The sequence below is a fragment of the Dasypus novemcinctus genome, chromosome 11 (genome assembly GCF_030445035.2).
Source record: "Dasypus novemcinctus isolate mDasNov1 chromosome 11, mDasNov1.1.hap2, whole genome shotgun sequence".
Lineage (NCBI taxonomy): Eukaryota > Metazoa > Chordata > Mammalia > Cingulata > Dasypodidae > Dasypus > Dasypus novemcinctus.
The window spans coordinates 96,099,075-96,120,095 of record NC_080683.1 but is presented as its reverse complement, the minus strand read 5'-3'; the positions used below and the strand labels follow the sequence as shown (position 1 = coordinate 96,120,095).

The window sequence follows — 21,021 nt, the reverse complement described above, 5'->3', positions numbered from 1 at the left end:
TTAAGGGTCCTACAGAAGTGTGCAACTATTCTAAGGGGCTGTCAGGTTTTGAAGTATAAATGTAACTTAGCAGTACATTAAGCATTGATAAGAAGGGATTTGTGGATTGAGAGGAATTTTGAAAGATATTCCAATTGACCTTATTGGTTAACCTAAAACCAGAAGGTAAGACCACATGGAACCCTAAGGTTATATACGGTTATAGGTTATAAATGAACAAATGCACATAAGTTTCCTCAGACTTCCTGAATGTGTTCTCAGCTCAAATGGCTGTCCTCATTCGCCCTATCCTAAGCAACTATCCATCTTTTCAGTGGCATAAGTAAATTGTTCATGTTTAAAATCCTTATGACCCAGTGGTCTAGAGTTCTGTATTTTTAAAAAGTACAAGTATTTATGTGGAATGTTTCCCAAATAATTATGTGAGTCTTCTAGGACACAGTTATTTGCTATGATCAAAAAGATGAAAAAATTTTAAACCTTCCAGCTATAATTCCAATATTGTCTCTTAAGGCCAAACAAGAAAAAAAGAAATCTGTGTTACATGATTTTTTAGACCTAATGTTTGAGTTCTAAATCTGTGTTCAGTCATTAATTTTTATTTCTAAAAATTGTCTAATAGAGTACTACAATTTAAATAAGAGGTAATCATGTTTTTTTAGAGGTAATAGTTTTTAAAGCAAGTATGTGAGCCCCAAACTTGTATGAAAATTTGCTGTTCATTTACAAGTAGATATAAAAACCTAAATCTTTAATGTCAATAACTGATCATTATACATTATAATTAATTTGAATAAAAACTCAGCAGTGAATTACTTTATTTGGTAATCTGGCTTATATATGCTTTATTTCTAACAAGCATATACCATGTTGGCATTCCTGTTATATTAATCACTGAGCTCTTTCTTGGAAAATATTACCTTTATTTTCATTTTAAGTAATATTTTAACATTTTTTTTAAGTTGCAGTTAGACAAAAATGAAATTTTTCTTCATAGAGTTTTAACAGTCACAAGTATTTTACTTTTAAAATCTATGAACTGGTTAATGGACGATCTTTTAATAATCTGGTATATTAAACTTTAGCGTTTAACATTTAGCAAAATTTTGCTTCACAAATTAACTTTTTGAGAATGACCGGAAATACGCACAATTAGAATCCATGTTTAGACAGATGTCCTTTTCCCTTCCTCAAAATAAAAGCTTTAAAAAGTTCAGTATAAAAATTTTAGATATGAAGGCACTGCATAACTTTGCATCATATGGCTAATGTCTTGCTTAGCATCAAGAGTAAAATTTTCTACTTAATTTAATGGAGCATAAGAAATTTTTTGAGGAAGGACATAGTTCCCACCAAAGAAAAAGAACATTTTGACCCATCGAGCTAATGGATTCTTCTCCAAAATTGTACTTTAAAAATTTACTTGGAAAAGCTATCTCGAGTATAACAAACACAAATATTCCTATTGTTACTCTGCATGAGTGTTAGGGGTTGTGGAGAAGAATACCACAGGTGTGAAAAAATACATATTTCCAAAAAAAGTAATCCATCCATCCATTATGTTAAACCTAAATATACCTTTTGAAATCCCACGGTTTTTATATAAATGTGGCCAACAACAAATGATCTATTACAGCAATTTTTAAAAAGTTAAGTTCATAGTATTTTATAAATCTAGTGAACAGATCTGAGACATTATTTCCTTTTCATAAACTTAGAGGAATCTGTATTTGTTTTTGATATGTTGAATTCAATGGGAAATAAAGACTCAGGGAGAACTCTAATGTCCTAAACTCTGTTACAGAAACAAAAACCATATCCAGGGGACCTTACAAACAATTAACCACATTTGTTCCCATCCTAGACACCAAACCAAAAGCTGTTCAGCCTTATATGAACTGCAGTAATAGCCTTCGAGGCTTCAGGGTGGGTGCCCTGGAAAATCAGATCCTGAAGTTCTCGGTAGCATGTAGTTGATTTCAAACTTCCTTTTTAAGGATATATGAAAAGAGAATGGAATTCTGCCCCTTAAAGTAAATCCCACTGTATTGTTTTCACAGGAAGAAACATGTTAGTTGAAGTGAGCTTTGTTCTTTCCAGGCCAGTAAAATAGTGGTCCACAAGATTATTGTCCAAGAAGCTAAGACATCTCTACAACCTGGTCTAATGATTCATGTTTTTTCTATACAAGTGTTTAATTACATTATAGAGAAGAAAATAATATATATGCTTTAATCAGATTAGTTTCAGAACAAATAAAATAACACATTAGAGAAAAAATTACTTAAAAATAGTTGTATTTATATTCCACAATTTGCTCAAATACTGGTTTTCTTATAAACTTCTACAGGATGTTTTTAAAACAAATTCTTCACATTGTATCTTGACTATGTACTTACGGAATTTCAGGGAAATAGTTCTGTGTGTTTTATAGCTTAATTTGTACTAAAGGGATGGCAAGTGGTCACATGCAGTCCATGTGGGATTCTAACATGACATTTAGTGAGTTTTCTGATGTGGACCATCCCTTTGATGCTGAAGGCAATGCATCTGTCGAAAGAAGAGACTGTAGATTTGGATTACTGCTCTCTGCATCTTCCAGTTTTTCTGTGTTATCTTCCCAATTAATGTGGAATCTTGTGACCCTGGGATTAGATGCCAAAATATTCCTTTGAAGCTAGAGAAGGAGAAAAATGTAGAAATGATAAACACTAAGATCACCATTTGCAAACAGGAATTAGTAAATGGTTCCCTATGGAATAGTACTCCTGAAGGCTTAAATTCACATAAAAAGGTATAAAAAGTCAAATAAAGCATCTTAAAGCATAACTAATAAAGACTAGGGCTAGAGCAAAGAAATTATTTTAGCCTAATAGAAACAAGATATGGGAAATCTGAAGAAATTCAGTTCTTCTACTTACTAAACAAAATATCTAACTCCTCTATCCTTGTTTCCTAAAAGAAGGGAGAGAATTTCTTACTCTTTAAAGGTAAATGCTTCAGAGGATGCTTTCTTTAACAAACTAACATACTCTCTTTAAACTGATTTGGTGTCCATTTCTGACTTCTAAGGAAAACGAAAACATTTCCCAAAATATAATTTCTCATTAGTTGTTTCCTACCTTTTAAATTATCATTCTTAGAAACAGTATTCTAATTTCTCCTTTTTGCTATACAAGGGGTAATATAGATAATAAATTGGATTAATTGATGGTCCAACACCAGAATAAAAAACATTCGTCTTATGGTCAGAAAGAACATTCTACTGCCATGTAATTTTTTTGCATTGTCTAAAGTGTTAATGCTCAACTTCATTTACTTTGCACCCTTATAGAATCACTAGTTACTAAACTTTTACAGTTCCCACTGGAAAATTATAAAGTACTAAGGATCCTTGAGAATGCTGAACCCCAGATTTCATCTTCTTGCTCAGAATTTAAGCTGTTTTTCATCACCAGAAATATTTAAAACCATAACTTTACCCTCTGAGATGAACAGATAAAGCAAAGCAAGTAAGTGTTCTGAAATCACAGCACTCATATAAAAAACAAATAGAAAATTTCCCATTATTGTGGGAAGAATTATAGACAAAATTAGTTTTGAAGAATCCATACAACAATTATGCCTTTGATGCCCTCTGGCTCTATGGCAGTTTGAATGTCCTGAAAGTTGAAATGAACGGAATCATGATGTGGGAAATGCTATGCAGAGAGTCATAAACAAAGGCCTGCTTCTTCGAGGAGGTACTTTCATGCTTCTAAACTATCAGAGACTCTTCACTGTACCTGAGCAAATTAATTACTAATAATAATTCATCTGGAGGTAGGGGTTGAGTTCATCAGTGGTGATGCTCAATTGGCACAAGGATCTCACATTTATTCTGGGTATCAAAGCGATTTTCATATTCTACTATGAAATAAGAACTGCTTAAGATTTTCTATAGTGAAGTAATTAAAAAGGAACAGTCAGAACATTACCTTAGAAAAATCTGGTTTTACTGGTGGATTTTCCCTTAATTCTGTCTCAGTATATTCATTATTTACATAGTAGCCAACTCTAATAAATTCTTGACCTCGATAGGTACATGTAATTAGCACAACTGTTACACCTACTGCATCTGCATCTGGAATGAGTCCTGGATTAGGTGCATCAGCCTAGAATAATTTAAAAAGAAAAGAAACACATATAAAAGGCTGTTAAACGCATGCAAGACTGGGTTTTTAGATACCTTGAGCATCATCAGTGGAGGGCACAGCAACAAAACCTCAGGAATCAAACTGGAAAGCCAAATGCTCATTTTTGAGATTGATTTATACCCTGAAAATATAGTTCATGTGGAGATACGTTCATGTGTTTCTCCACAGTATTCCTAGGTACCCTGGTTACTTAAAAGCATCTATACTTCTGGAGGGAAATAGTTCTGGTTACTGCATGTTCATGAGAAATTATGCAATATTCAACTATAAAACCTTTTATAAAATATAACAATTGAATCAGCACCCTTATTGATTCTAACTTATTGATTCATAATTTTCAGACCTAAATTAGTAAATATTTCATTATCTTCATATACCTGTTGGCAGCAAACTTTTATTATACCAGTTTCCCTCTTCTATCCAAGGTATAGTCTCATACCCCCTGACCCACCCCACAGGTATTTTAATATGGGATGGAAATAGCTATATTACAGGTTTTCAAAAAAACATTAATCCTCTAATGTAAACAGTCACTTTGCTAGGCACTAAAATAGACTGTGCTTTTGAAACCAGGAATACTATGGAAATTCAGTGAAGGTAAAGATGGTTTTAGGCATATGTTGTCAAAAAACTTTTGATTGAAATCAGCTACTATAAGCTGAGACTTGAGGAAGGCAGAAGGTGAAACAAGTGGGCTGGAGGAGGCTGAGAACCTGAGCTAGACTGGGACTTTGTCATGGCAGTGCACAGGATCTTGACTGGAAAGATCAGAGCAGAGATGGCCTGATGGGGTGGGCAGCGATAGCAGGAGCATTTGAACTCCACCTGCAGCAGCCATTCTGGGTGGTAAGTGGATAGAGTTCCCAGCATATTAGCTTATATTGCCAGAACTCCACAAGGAACATCCTTGGGTCTCAATGAACACCTCAACCAGTGCCCTTGCTGGCATCTCCACACACTCTTACCCTATTATTTGTACTGCTGCAAGTATCAGCTTACTAAACACAGATCCCTTCCTATCCCCCAACCCCACCCCAGGCTTTAAAACCTTGGATTGCCCCATTTCTAAGGGATAAAATCTTAATTCTTTAACTTGGTTTATAAGGCCTATTCACAATTTGTTTCCATCCCTCTCCAGCCACATCTCCTTTAACACCATATCTCTCTTGTTCTAGACATATGAATTACCAAGTTCTTTAAAATGTGGTGGTATTCTTTCATACCTGTGCCTCAAGCATACTGTTTGTTCCCTTGGCCTGAAAGGTCCTTCTTTAATGTCCTAAGAATGTAGTCCTGAATCTTGCATCATTTGTATCCTTCTTAATGAAGCCCCTTCAAACTCAGAAAGTAGAATAGCTCCCCTTTTTCATGTGCTTGTATTACTTGACAAACCCTCTACTACTATATGCCCAACTATTAAATATATGTTTACCCTTCAGTCATCTCACCTATAAATTCCATCCAGGGCAGGAATCTCAACCAGTTCAATCTTTGTTATCTCATGTCTAGCACAGCTCTGATCACATACCTACTTAGGATTTTGAAATCCATGCATAACTCAGTTCCTGTACTGAAGACATTTATATTCTCTTTGGAGTGATGCCAGGATGAGGACAGAGGAAGGTCCTGTGCATCATCTCCAAAGAGGTATCCAAAGAGATGCTAATGTACCCAAAAGGGGTGGGGGATGAGAAATAGAGGTAGTTTGGTACTGCTATGAACTCTCCTTCATTTTGCTTCCCATCTCCTCAGCAAATAGAATCTAGGCATGTTTGTGATATTAAAATTTGTCAAAAAATTCAGCTTGAGCAAACTTGAGTAGAGAAGTGTGCAGCCTCTCTGATCATAAAGAATAGAGAAATGGTGGACAGAGACCCTTGACTCTAGCCAGCAATCCTAGGCAGTGTCTAGACATTTTCCTGCTGGCCTTTGACACACACATGAGAAAGGCATGTTTATTCTGAGAGGCAAAGTCATAGTGGAAGGAGACTACTAGGGCAATTTGTTTAAAACATACAACAAAAACTTTACTTCAGTCATGCTCTATTGATAATGGTGAATTTTGGAAAATGCACAGGCTGAATACATGGCCTATATGACATTGTGCTTTCATCTGGTTTTTTGGGGGCAACCTTTGCATTATAGCAGGAAAACTACCTGAAAAATAACTAGAGTGACTGAAGGAGGTTAAGCAGCTTGTCTCAAATTGCATATGGCTCAGAAGAGGTATAGCCAGGATTTGACATGTCTATATAATATTGCTTCCTTTCCACAGGGCATCTCTGTTACCCAGGGACTTTCATGAAGCACTCACATAGCTCTACTTAACAGCATTATTCCCTTTTAATTTAATTAATGTATTTGGCCTTTTTGTAATAATTTGTTTAGATACACTGAATTCTTGTTGCTTTTTAATATAAAAAGTACTAAAGCTAAGAGAACAAGATTCTGAATTGTATATTTAGGAAAGGGGGAGAAAAAGCTCTAGAGAGGCCATGTGTTTGAGTGGTCTTTACCCATTTCTGATGGGATTATTTGACCAACAGTACTCTTTACATTGGTCCCACCTGTGAAGAGAAAACAGGGAGGTCAGGGTAGGAAGTGTTAGATTGCCTGTCCTAGATTAAGTTTTTCAGTGGGTTCTGCTTAATTCATGTGACTTTGTTGGATAAAGGTACTTGTAACAAAAATTAATAGATTTGTTTTAAAACTTAGGGCTATTTTTGGGACTTTTATAACTCTTCCTCTAACAAGCATGAATAACTGAGAAATGATTCAATAGTTTTATACAGCAATTTAACATGGATTAAAAGAAGTAACATTTTTGAACACAGAAGACAATGTCTGAAGCCTTGACACAGACCCAAATACTGTTAGTGATATCTGAGAACAGAATTTATATTCAAATTTCATTACAACAGTAGTCCTCTAAATGATGTGTAGATCACAAGCTTTAGTAAATCCACTGACTTCACTTCCAATGACGCAAGTTCATGCAGTTGATCCCTACCTACTAACCTATCTATTAATATAGCTCAATTACTGATTGTACTGAAATAGTTGTAGTTAGTAATATACATTTTAAAATCCATGTTTTAGGTCGCTGGACAGCCACTCTGAAAGTCTGATACTAAGGGACTCTCAGGAAGAGACCCAAACTAACCACCATGTGCTCCATGACATAAGGTTTGCTGCATGCTCTGCATCTCCCTGAAGGAAATACCGTATTAGCTCCTCTCAGTGTACAAAACTAAGAGCTGGGTTCCTTATATATATCTGAGTGCAACAGAAGACTGACTTCCTAAAACATGATGGAAGCAGATAAAAGTAGAGACAGAAGGACAGTGATTTAACTCCCAGGGAAAGAATAAGGACCATGAGATAATATCGTTTGTTTAGAAACATATATGGCATATACATTTACCAAGAGTAATCTTACCTGAAATACAAACATATGCCTTCCTGCAGGAACAGGACCCACTAAAACAGAGTCTAAAACTTGGTCGTATTCTTCACTTTCTGCAGAGCCCACATAGATAATTTTCCATTCCAAGTCTAGGGTTAAAAACCAACACATTATTTCATATTCAGTAATAACATTACTAGATTACATTGAAGACCCTTTTAATGTCTGCTTAACCATTTATTGGCTGCAAAAACTGGTTTCTCATAGCAGAAAACCCAGAAAGGTATTGAACTGCTCCTTATAGAATTCTTAAACTTCAGCCCTGAGTTTCTCAAAATGCTGTTTTGTGGAATAGTGATCCAGGATAGTACTCCTCACAAGACAATGTGGCCAAAAATTTGGGAAATGGCTACAACCTCACCTTGAAGATTCATGAGGAGCACTGGCATAGTATGTGTTCTCGGACGTCCTTCAGTAAAGAACCACCAATAAAAGTATTGTAGCATTTCCCAAGTATATTTGGCTATGGAATCTGCCCCCCACCCCTTCTTTAAAAACAAAAAACAAACCACTAAAGACACTTTGGAAGCACTGCCCTCTACCATGTTGCATGGATCCAAATCATCATTAGCAAACTTTCCTTGTGGCTCAGAAGGGCGGGCCTTCAGCCAAAGAACTACAGTTGGGTTTTTTCCTCATGGCACCCTCTCATGTCACACATTCTTTAAAGTGGAAAGAGGAAACCTAGAATCCTTGTACCATTTCATACAATACTGTATACATACAGTGGGAACAGTCATGAGGAATAAGATACATTAAAGTGCAACCAGAGACATTATCTCTAATTCAGTCTATCAGATTTTATTGGCCACTTTTTACACCATGCTCTGCCAGAAAAACCCAGAGACGAGTAAAACTGCTCCTCTTTTGAAGGAGCCTATCTTTTATAGGGGAGGAAGACAATTTTACAAATACAAGTCATCCCTGAGAGCCATCCTTGTTCTCTTGGGCCTGTGTGGGCTGCCTCTTGGATTTACTGCACCTGGGAGTACACCCAAACACTTCTAGGGCAAGAGTTTTTGGGTTTCTTAAGAATCTAGTTAGTGCCTCCATGTGTTATCATTCTGTAGTTGTGCAGATATTCTGGTTCACTAAATAATAGTAGGTACTATTTCTTATTCATACTATAGTATAAACTGCAATTTATTAAACTGAAAGCTTCTTTAGACGTACTTTCTTTTATTAAGTCAGCATTTATTTTCTGAGACCCTGTTTTATCATGGCCCTTGTCCTAGAATTAAACATTAGTATTTCCAACTTCTAGCACCGTTCTAGCACACTTCCTTCATCTGGCGTGAGATTCATCTCTTTGTTGATGACGAGAGGAAGCAAGTCACATGATATCTAGCCGGAGGGAACAGCAAATAAAAAGGTGTAGGAGCCATGTTCAAGGAAAAGCAAGGAGGCCAGGAGCAGAGTAAGAAGAGGAGAGCAGCAGATGGACAGGCGGGTGTGTGTGGGGGGGGAAGGGACCTTACCTGGCTCTTGTAAAGCTTTTAAGGCCATCATAAAGATGTGGCTTTTACAAAATGCATGAGAAGCCATTGGAGGGGTTTGAGTGGAGGAGGGACATGACTGGACTGTTTCAAAATGATCATTTTGGCTGCTGTATTCAGTATAGATTATAAAAGGGCAAGGGAGGAAACGGGAGGATATTTCAAGAATTGAAGCAAGAAATTATTATGGTGGCTTGGACCACAGAAGTTTGATTTTAGATGTGCCAAATTTGAGATGTCTACGAGATAGCTTAATAGAAATACTGAATAGGTCTGTTAAAATTTTCTTTGGAAATAGTGATATGTAAGCCAGGAAAATACGTGAGATTTCTAGAGAGTACGCCCTGGAGCCCTCCAAAGTTAAGAGGTCAGGGAGATGAGAAGAACCACTAAAGGAGGTTATAAAAGTAGTGGCCAAGTGGAGAAAGCATTTCAAGGAGAATGAGATGATAAAGCTATGTGAAATTTACTGGACTGGTCAAGTAAGGTTAAGACTGAGAGTTGTCACATGGAGCTTTCCTAAAATTCTGTTTCATATGTATTTGTGCTGCTACATAGTGTTCCTGGCTCCATAATTGGTGTTAGTTAAGTTGGTGTTTGTTAGCACAGGGACATAGCCATAATTTATAAACCTACTTTTATGAAATACCTACTAAGTGCCAGGCATTGGTTGCTACTTCACACAAATTCTTTAAACATTAATAGCTTTATCATACGGATTTAATCATCCCTTTTATGCAGATGAGAAAATTCAGGCTCTAAGAGATTAGGTAATCCTCCCAAAGTCACAGGACTAATAAATCAAAGAATCAGAATCCAAACTCCACCTGCAACTCAAAAGTCTGCCTCTTTCCAAAAACACAGCTGGGAACATAAATTTTCCTTTCTAGCTTTTAAATTACTGGTGTATTAAGGGACTAATTTTAATTGGGGGGGGGTGAAGGTAGAGGTGGTAGCCTTCACAAGTACAGTATGTAACCTGGGGAACACTGTGCATGAGTTTTTATTCCTATGGGATGCTTGCTGTAGTCACTAAGTTTGAAATGTTTAGTACTTATTTGTAAATCCAGCTTTTCATCACCCTCACTCCTGTCCCCTGTATTCTGAAAAATAAGCAGAGCTCCAAGTGGATATACACTTCCATAAGCTTGATTTATTTGAAGGAGGGAGGGATATGGTAAGATATTTTATACAGATTATCAGTTAAAGAAGTTTACTCACTTGTTTTAAAATGTTACCTACTTGTTTCATTTAATCATGCAATCAGAGCCTTTCCTCTGTGCTGGGAGTGAGGGATGTTATTAAGAGTGTTTTAAATTGACCTACATTATTTGGAAAGGTAGTCTTTGGACTTAGACCAAGCTTAAAATTTGCAAGTATAAAGCACCATGCTCAAATTTGGTACACTGTCAGCATTTGACTGACAGTAGCTGTTCTTATTGATATTGAAAAACAACCAAAAAACAAAAAAAAAGCCTCCATTCAATAAAGAAGAGGAGAATCAGCAATCCACATACATAGGAAAGATGGCATGAAGGTCAATCAGAGTTTGTACAGGCTTGGTGACTGGGTCAAGCACACCCAGGGACTCCTATCTCCCAGGCTAACAGGAAAGTCTCTGCTGAAATCTTGACCTTCCATTTTCAAAAGGTGTCCTACCCCCGATATAAGCCTTATATGAGAAACAACCAAATTATCTTAAGACCCAATACTCAAGACTTTTTGAAGAAACTATAAGGGCAGCTTTTAAAAGTGAAAATATTTGGGAACTGACAAGATTAAATATGAAAAGTAGTGGCAGATGTCTGGTACAGGACAAAACTATAAAATGAAACTTTCTCTTCAGAACATTCGGTAGCATAATTTCAAGTACAGATTTTTAAAAAGAAATACAATATAAAAGTTTGGACCCTTTGCTTAAAGTAAACTCAATTTCCTTAATCCACACAGCCTCTAGGTGGAGTACACAGGCATGGCACCTTTTTAAGACTCCTTCGGTATGACTCAGCTTAAAGTATTAAATACTAACAAATGCCCGGTAATTGTGCCCTGGAAGTGAGGCAAACAAGTGACCATAAGTGTATTCTTGGTATTAGTATTGTAAAAATCCTTAGAGTGATTCAGCTGGGTTCTGAATGGATCCAAAAATGGAAAACAGTCTGCTTCCATGAGTGGGGGTTTTTAACAGTCCAACATAATAGCCCTTTAACCACATCCTCAACTATTTTCCTTGTTAAGAACTGGTGCCTAAAATGGAAGGCATCCTTTGAAAATTCCAGTACTTTGAAGAACTTCTAATTCTCAAAAGCTGTAGTTTAAGTTGGAATGGACTAATCTTATGGTTTCTCTTACAACTGATCATTTTTATATGCAGTTGGCAGTAAAAAGGAGAAATTCTTGACTGTTGGGTATGAAAAATGGACCTGGTAGCTGAATGCATGTAGTTGTACTGTGGGAGAGTAATCAAGTGGTTTCTGAGTAATAAGAAAAATACCCTTTATTATTTCTGGGCCTATTTAGAGATTAGTTTATTTAATTGAGTGGGCCATCTTACAAAATATGCCCTACGTATAAAATTGCTTTATATATGCATTAAAACTATGGAACAAGGGTTCTCAACAAGGGGTCCATGAGCTTGAACTGTGAAGTTTTTAAACATTATTCTTGTGGGGACGTGTTGGTGCACGTGTGATATATTTATTAAATAATACACAGTATAGTGTGGACTTAATAAGGGGTCTGTGGTTTTTCACCTACTGCCTAAGGGGTCCATAGAACAAAAAAGGTTAAGAACCCTTGCTGTGGAAGGACACATTAAAGTGTTCATTGTGATTACCTTAAGAAGTGAGATGGAGGAAGGCTCTGGGTACAGAAGACTGTTACTTTATATATGTGTGTGGTTTTTAAAAGCTTATTACAACTAGCATCTATTGCTTTCATAATTAAAAAAGTTAGCACCCTACATAAAATAACATTTCGTAGAGATTAAAAGCTAATTTTTAAAATGAAGATAATGCTTCACATGCCATTATTAGCATAGTTGTTTTACATGCATTTTATCAAATTCACATGTAAGTTCAAAGAAAACATGTCCCCTATTTAATTATAAATTAACACTGATAAGGATAATTTTTTTCAAACTTTGAAAATGAAGCGCTGGATTAATTTAATAAAATCCAAGAAAAGCAAAGATAGGACCTTGTCAAATTTTAGCTTTCTAAAAGTTTATTACTGTACCCACGTTAAAAAGTTATTTTGTGAAGACCTTAACACGTACTTAAGAGAAAATAGTAAAAATGTTTGCATTGCCATCAGGACTTTACCTTTTATTTCCTAGCACTTTTGTGTTTTAAGTTCAGGGTGTATTCTGTATCTGTTTGGATGTAGAGTTATTTTAGTTAGGTTTCAACACGTTCTTGAAGAAAGTCTTCTTTCAGACTATTTAGAAGCCAGTGATTAAGTCCTGGAAATTATTTAAGTATTTTACAGATTTCTGCTCTTGGGTTAAATGTAACTTTCTAGCTTAGAATTTTTTTTCTTCCTGAGAGAGAGGAGAGAAGATTTTAGTCATTAAGGAACAGGAGTTCACGAGGATCGGGGCGAGCCTTGCGCCAGCATCCCGGGCGCCGCGAGCATCCCGGGGCCGGCAGGGAGGACCGGTCGGGAGGATCCGCCGGAGAGGACGCGCGGCCCGGGGAGCGCCGGCACCCGGCCCGCGGCGCAGAGGGGACGAGCCTGCGCCCGCCTCACCCGCTGGTTGGTCGAGGGAGCCAGAAATCAGCGCGAGTACAGCCTCGCTCTCCTCCCCGAATCGGCCGGGCATGGCCACCCGGGAGAGCAGGGCACCTCCATCGCGAGCTCCGAGCACGAACTTGCCTTCCGCTCGGGGCAGGAAGGTGGCAGGCGGGGCGCCGGCTCCCAGCCCGCGGCCGGGGGCGCGGAGGCGCCGTGACGCCGCGGTCGGCAGACCAATTCGCTCCTCTCGGTAAGATGGCTCCGCACCGAGCCCGCCGGCCCAGTCTCACACACTCGCCTCTCCTTCCGCGGCCGCCCGCCCGGGGCCAGGGGAACGGAGGCCGTTCGCGGCGCGGGGTGGGCCCGGCGCGACCCCCGTCCGCCGCCGCGGACGCCAGTGCGGGTCTCGCGAACCGCCGCCCGCCCGCTCGCCAGACAAAGCTGACAACATGGCTACCTCCGCCCGAACAAGTTCCTCGCCAACTTGCGGCGCGGCGGGCGCTCGGCTGCGCCCCACGCCGCGCGCGCTCCGCCGGCCGTCGTCCATCCGCTTGGAGTTTGCCGCCGCCGGGCTCGGAGGACCGGCCGCCGCGAGGCCCGGCTCGGGAAACTTTCAACGTCTGCAGCCGCAACTGACAGCCCGGCGGGCGCCGCCGCTACTCACCTTCAGAGAGGTCCTCGATGCACTCGAAGGTGATCTCGAACTGGAAGGGGTTGTAGAAAGGAGAAGGGTTATCCAGCACCACTACATTGTTCACCTGAACCTTTGCCATATTTTGAAGGAAAAAAAACAACACACAAACAATGGGAACGGGGGTTGTTGCGGCACAATAAAGTCCAGCGTGCGGCCGCTCGGAAGAGCGCAGACCCCCGCCCCGGCGCGGCCCGACGTCGTGCAGCGGCGACTTGAGAAACTTTTTTTTTCCTCTTTTTATTTACACGGGAGCACTCCACAGTGTTTTGCAGCTTTCCTATTTCACTAAACTACAGCCCATTCTGCGCTGATAACTAGCAGCGTTGGCCGCGATTGGCTGCACCCGCGCTCTGACCCTCCTCCTCCAGAGAGAGCTTCGGCGGCGAGCAAGATGGGCTCCCGCTCCCGAAATGAACTCGGAAACTTTAACTGCGGCTCCACCTGCTGGTGCGGACTAGGACAAAGGCGGAGAACAAAGTGAGTGGAATATGGACTGGGAGGCCCGCGCGGAGGCCGCCGCCAGCGGCGGGCGGAGGGGCGGGGCACCGCAGGCCCCGCCTACGGCCCGGCGGCTCCCGCGCCTCACGTCGGGCGTGGCCGCGGCGGGAACGGGATGGGAGGGGCGACTGAAGAGGGCGTGACCATGATGGTTGTAGAGGGCGTGGCTATGGCAGAAAGGGGCGTGGCAACGGCGGGAGGTGTGTTGGCCGCAGGAGGGCGCGAACCCTGGTTTGCTTCGAGATTTTTTTTGTTTTGTTTTGAAAAGGCGTTTTTTTTTTTTCACATCAGTCCAGATCCATGAATTTAAGCAGATGACGTTCGGTTGTTTACAGTGGCTTAATCCAGCTGCCTGTGTATAGGGTAATTTTTTGGAGAAAAGGGTTGGTTGCAGTGAAAATAAATGGCATTTTACAGACCCATGGCAGCTCAAAAGGAGGAAAGCCATTTTGGAAATATAGCGCTTGGCTCTTATGTGCTTTGGGCCACATCGGTGCCGTTCCTTAAATAGCCACAGAATGAAAGAGAAATAGGCATTTCTTCAAACACTTTAGTTGGAAAATCTACGTGGGTAATCCTTGGCCTGCACGTGGTTCTTTTTCCTCCTTTGATATGGAAAATCCTAGAATGAAACAGGTCGCTAGAGATGTGATAAGTTACACCCCGGGTTTCTGCCATTTGAGGGACATAGGAATATAAAAGAAGGGAAAAAGTGTGAGGAGATTAAAGGGCAACAAATGTAATTGAGAAAGGAAGAGGAGAGAACACGGGCTTACCAAGATAATTTTCAAAAAATTTATGACCTAAACCACTAGTAAATTAAAAAATGCGTGGCTTCACAGACAAGTTCAGAGCAGTCTTTGCTTGTCTGTGACCACTTCAGGGTTGAACTGAGGAGGCGTTGATTCGTTTAAGCTGCTTGAATACCATTGTGGGTAAAGGGAGAGCTTTTACTTTTGTGAATGTGTTGGACTGTTTCTATTTTCAAAATAAGAGAGGTACATAGGTTTGTTTTATTACTTGCTATTTGTAAACAGTCTGCTTTCCCTTTAAATTTTGTGAATGAAATCACCAAGCTTGGCTTACTGAATTCAGAGAGAAAATTATTTAAGTATCATTTATGCTGGGAGAGTTTTTTCTTAATAAAGTACCCAGAATTTTGATGTGTAATTCCTTCGGCATGGTTTGTACTTAAGTAGATTGCTTTTGGTGAGACTTCTTCACCTGAGGGTCTTTGGAATGATACTGTGGGACAGCTTATGCCAGGCCTTTCCACATTTAGGAAAACTAGTTAGACAGTGGGTCTCTTTTTATTGTTAATAACGGAACTGTTATAAGTAGAACCTACCAGAAAAGATTTTCTCAACTGAGTTGTCTGTTGTACAGAGTGCTTAATGTGGTGATAGGTGCAGATTACCATGACCAATAAACCATATATTCATTTCACTCTGGTCCTAGCACTAGCTAAGATAAAACAGAAACTGATTCTATAAGATATACTGGATATATATCACAAAATGACCTTTTAAAGATTAAAATATGAATGCTTTTAGAGTGGGGTAGAGAGTTGTGTGACTATTGCAGGCACTTTTAAGAGAAGATTCTGATTCACTTGTTTTTAAAAACTTTACAAAATGAGGTGCATTTTGCAGTCTGACCATACGTGTTCATAATGCAACCAGGTTTACTATAAAATTCATTGTGGGGGGATATGTAGCCTCAAGAACTAAGCTAGATCTACCTGCTTACCATTAGTTTGGCTTATTTTCTTTCTTTAAAATTTTTATATAACCTTCTGTTACTGTAGTATGTAAGGCTGAAAAAAACCCAAAAAAGCTCCCTAATTGTTCATTGGAAGCTACAAAAATTAGCTCCAAGCCTTTCATCCTGCCTGTGTTAATTCTTTCCTTACTGCTCATCAAAAATATCAGAGGGCCTTTGAGCACTCTTTCCAGTAGTTTCCTCACCACTGACAACGTGCCCTGGCATATTTCTAAATTTAACTGGCATTACATGGGGAAAAATTGTAAAAGCATTCACTCTGGTTTCAGAGGTAATCCATAGGACTTGTTGCTTAACGACTTGTTGGTGACTCCCAGAAAGTTAACCATATTACAAGAGAAGAGTCACCATGAATGTCTTCATTTATTAAGTGCCCAAAGGGGCCCACATGAGGCTTGGAGGACTGCATCCCCAAATCCCTTCTCTCTGTGCAGTTTACTTGGAGAAAGGATGGCTTAGAGAGGATGTTTTGGATCTAAGATGAACAAAGCCTAAGCTAGGGCCTAGGTCAGAAATAAATTAATCTAATTAGCTCTAAAGATTCCCCCTGATTCCCCATCCCCCATCAGAATTTAAGCTTATTTGAGAACCTAAGTTTATTTAATCCAATTATTGGTTAGTTATCCAGTGCCTATTGTGGTGTGAAATAAGGTAGTCACCTCACTGTGTCTTGGTATATGGAGGGGTGTGCTTGTAGCCATTCTTCAGAGGAAGTACCTGCCTTTGGGCACTCAGCTCAAATTCTGAAGAGAAAAGATGCTGCTTGCTTCCACGAATTCAAGGCAAGGGGCTTCTAAGAATCTTAAACTTGATGTCAAATTGAGGTCACACACAAAGCAAGATGAAAAAGAAATTTCGGCTGAAATAAAATATGTTAAACTAGGAATTAGGTCAAGTCTCAGTCCCTACCTGTTGGAAAAGTTACCCTAAGAATGGGAGTTCTAACCTCTTTGTTCAAATCCTGCTTTCCACCTGGAGTAAATACATGATGGCTGGGTTGAATTCCCTTTGAATTTGTGTTATTGTTAATGTCTTTTAACAAAACCAAACTGATGTAAGGGCTTGTTATAATGCCATGGTTAGTTACTTTAAAAGCCTCCATATTGGGAAGCAGATGTGGCTCAAGTGATTGGGCTCCCGTTTATCATATATGAGGTCCTGGGCCCAGTTCCCGGGGCCTTCTGATAAAGAAAGGCAAGCTGGCCTGCACAGAGAACCGACCTGCATAGATACCCGACACAGCAAAATGACACAAGAGAAAAAAAAAAGACACAAAAGGAAAGACAATGAGGGACACAACAAACCAGGGAGCTGAGGTGACTCAATTGATTACCTCTCTCCCAAATCAGAAGATTGTAGGATTGATACCCGGTGCCTCCTAAAGAATAGACGAGAAGACAAGCAGACACAGAAGAACGTGCAACGAATGGACACAGTGACAGCAAATGCAAGCAACAAGGAGGGGGAATAAATAAAAATAAATCCTTTTTTTAAGAAGCTTCTATATTATTTATTAGTGACAGGATGTCCAGATTTTGTGTTTTGTTTTGTTTTTTAAGATTTTTTTTTTTTCCCTACCCCCTCGTTTACACTTGCTGTGTCTCTTTGTCTTCCTTGTTTCATTTTTAGGAGGCACCGGAAACTGAACTCAGGGCCTCTGATGTGGGAGGGAGGCACCTAATCATTTGAGCCACCTCTGTTCCCCGCTTTGTTGTGTCTGTCATGTTTTTTCTTCTTGTGCCTCTTGTTGCAGCGGCTTGCTGGGCCCATCTGTCATGCCAGCTTGCTGTCTTCTTTAGGAGGCACCACCTCTCATGTGGTAGGCAGGACTCCATCACTTGAGCCACATCTGTTTCCCAGGATGTCAAAATTTGATGACAATTTTAAATAAAATTTTCTGTGTACATGCAGATTGCAGAGATTTTCTGGAGTTTACATGACCTTTCTAAACCAAATCCTACAGTAAAGGTTTTAATAATAATCCCTTACACATATTTAGAGAGCATTTATTATGTGCAAATTATTGTGCTAATCTCTTTGGAATATTCAAAGAAACAATAGATATGAACATTATCCTCAAAGAGCTTTTGGTCCAGTAGGAAAGAGAAGTATGTAATCAAATATACAGACAAGGGTAGAAAGTATTAGATACATAGGAATAGTTTATGGGTAAAGTTCTGTGGGAGACAAAAATAGCATAATAAAGGTTTTGATACTATTTATATGTATAGGTATAATATTTCCTTTACCATTTGTAAAGTACTTTTAAATGACCTATGTTTTTTGAGTCTCCCAAATCCTGGTATGGTAGGAGGGAAAGTTATCCCCACATAACAACGGAGGACCTTGGTGCTCAGAAACCCATTTCTCTAATTGCTCATCCAGTTCATCTGTACTTCATCTCTCCCTTGCCTCAGGTAAACTCTAAAATGACCTTAATGTGTAGAAAAATAGATTGGTATCATTTCCTGGAAGATCAATAGGCTGACAGATACTGTAGTAATGACTCAATTAATGAACTCTTGAGCTACAAAACTCAGAGGTTGGCTTAGGTATATACCAGGAATGAGAGTGGGACTCACTGGATGTCTCCCTGTCACAGCCCCATGGATATCATGCTTCCTGTTGGGAATGGGGAGAGCTACACATCCTGGAATGCATCCTTACATTTTTTATAAGGTTGCCATGTCTCCTGCCTAAAGTGTGCTTCTTTGCCTCCATACTCCCCAGCCTCCTCCACCCTACCTCATTAATAAGTGTTTCTGTTTTGTGTTCATTGTTACCATTAGGTTGCAAGATTGCTGAAGCTGTAAGCTGTGTCTGATCCTTGATCCATAGCTGAACTATACTGTTAAACTCTCTTTGAACATTTATAAATTATATCAGCTTTGGGAAGCATCATAATTATGGTTATTATTGACAGTGTATTGATGTTAATATTGTTTAATTGTTTCTGGCCAGAAGGATATGAATGTAAATGACTAATAATTATTCCTGTTTCTTATATCTAGTTTTTCTTTTTTTTCCCCTCACATGTTTTCAGTCCTTATATAAATCAAGCTTCTTCTGAACTCATTTTCCTCTTGAACTCACTTGTAGTCTGTCTCATTTCATATTTCTTGTCTTATCTTTTTCTAAGTAATCCAATACCTCTCCCATTCATCAGAGACTCTTCCTGATACCAGAAGAGTGGTGATAAGTAGAGAGAGGACTCAAATCTAGACCACTCCATTGCATAAAGCCACTGCTAAGCATCGCAGCTTTTCTAGTCAGTTACTATAGAGAAAAATGGCACTAGATGGTGTGACAGTTTGAAAACTTTTTGTGAATCCCAGTAAAGATAATGTTTTTGGAGTTAACCCATTCCTGTGTGTGGGACCCTTTGATTGGATTGGATTGGATTCAGTTGGCAGGCCTTTGATTGGACTACTTCAGTGAGGCATGGCCAGGTTGGGTTTGAACCCTCTTGCTGGAGTCTTATATAAACGGAGGGCTGAAAGCAGAGACACACAGAAAAGGCAGCATTTTGACCCTGCCATGTGAGAGAGGACTCCAGAATCGCCTACAGCTGCAGAAATATGGAGAACTCCTAAGAGGCTGAGAAGAGAGGCCAGAGGCTGGGATCAGGGGAGCAGCCCGAAACTGAATACTTGAGGCAAGTGATATGTCTGATCGCCCACAGCTGAGTTCAGGGAGGAAGTAAACCTAGAGAAGGCAGAGACTGGCTGCCATTTTGCCTTCGCATGTGGTAGGAGTCCAGAATTGTCAGCAGCCCACCTTTGGTGAGACAGCATCTCTGATGATGCCTTGATTTGGACATTTTCACAGCCTCAGAACTGTAAGACTTTTCCTTCGTAATTACCACTATAAAAGCCAACCCATTTCTGGTATTTTTCTTCGGCAGCCTTTAGCAAACTAAGACAGATGGCATCATGCTTCACAGAAGCTAGGCAAGTAAACTTTGTGAGATTGGAGGCCTTTCACAAATGAATTAATAGGTGATCAATAGATTTTTGGTTGATAGTATGTATGTCTGCTAAGGTCCTGAATTAGCCACAGAGAATCCGCCTCCAAGTGATACTTGCTGTGAATATATTGAGCTTTTACAAATAATGGCTTTATTGAGATATTATTCGAGTAATATATAATTTACCCACTAAAAGTGTAGGTTTGAATGCTTTTAAGTATTTAGAGTTCAGCAACCATCACCACAATCAATTTTAGAATATTTTCATCATCTCAAAAAGAAACCCTGGGGAAGTGGATGTGGCTCAGCTGATAGAGCATCCGCCTCCCATGTAGGAGATTCAGGGTTCAGTACCTAGGACCTCCTTGCCCGTGTGGTGAGCTGGCCCAAGCGCAGGGTTGCCACGTGCAAGGAGTGCCGTGCCACGCAGGGGTGCCTCCCGCGTAGGGTTGCCCCCCATGCAAGGTGTGTGCCCCGCGTGAAAAAGAAAGTGCAGCCCACCCAGGAGTGGCGCTGCGTACACAGAGAGCTGATGGAACAAGGTAACTCAACAAAAAGAAACACAGATTCCCAGTGTCACTGACAAGAATACAAGCAGACACAGAAGAAAACACAATGAATGGACATAGAAAGCAGACAATCAGTGGGGGTGGGGGAAGGGGAGAGAAATAAAAAAAAAAAAAAGAAAGAAACCCTGTACCATTTATCTATCACCTCCAATGCCCCTATCACCCCAGCACTAGGCGTCACCCTGCCCCTTGCCCCATCTCCTTAGCACTTTCTGTCTCTCTAGATTTGCCTGTCTGGATATTTCATTTAAATGGAATAATGCAATACGTACACGTGGTACCTTGGTACTCATTGCTAATTGGTTCTGAGAGGCGCAACAAGTATCAAAAATGGTGAGTACCAAACAAAATTCTCCCATAGGGAATAATGTAAATAAATTTAATGCATTCCCAAACCAAAGACAATGCACATTTTTAAGGCAATGTGTAAAAAGAGTTGTATATCATTACTTTACATGAGAAATAAACCACAAAAATTAAAAAATACTTAGATTACATAAACACTTCACTTTACCTGTACTTAGAAGAGTCTATGGTCCAATGGGATGGTGGGAGGAGAGTTGTGAGGAGGAGAGGTCACATGGAGTGGTGCTTGGAAGGAGAGGCCCCCTCCAGTAG

The 21,021-nt window shown here is 39.8% G+C and overlaps 2 protein-coding genes across 4 annotated transcripts in view; one reads left to right on the top strand and one right to left on the bottom strand.

The window, feature by feature from the left end:
* Window positions 1-21,021, top strand: part of MCM9 (minichromosome maintenance 9 homologous recombination repair factor) — an 89,215-nt gene that overhangs the window by 24,789 nt on the left and 43,405 nt on the right. The gene's annotated exons all lie outside the window — the stretch shown is intronic.
* On the bottom strand, window positions 903-14,131 carry ASF1A (anti-silencing function 1A histone chaperone). Its single transcript, XM_004450483.4, has 4 exons — window positions 13,558-14,131; window positions 7,636-7,751; window positions 3,978-4,154; window positions 903-2,677 (listed from the first exon to the last, which is right to left on the bottom strand). Exons 1-4 carry the CDS (start codon window positions 13,664-13,666, stop codon window positions 2,465-2,467), a joined length of 615 nt encoding a protein of 204 aa, XP_004450540.1. The 5' UTR covers window positions 13,667-14,131; the 3' UTR covers window positions 903-2,464.

Coding starts and splice junctions, on each gene's coding strand:
- ASF1A (XM_004450483.4), bottom strand. CDS start 13,666: ATGGCAAAGGTTCAGGTGAACAATGTAGTGGTGCTGGATAACCCTTCT. Junction 4,155..7,635: donor GGCATATGTTTGTATTTCAG/GTAAGATTACTC, acceptor AAATTATTCTAG/GCTGATGCACCTAATCCAGG. Junction 2,678..3,977: donor TAAAACCAGATTTTTCTAAG/GTAATGTTCTGA, acceptor CTCCTTCTCTAG/CTTCAAAGGAATATTTTGGC.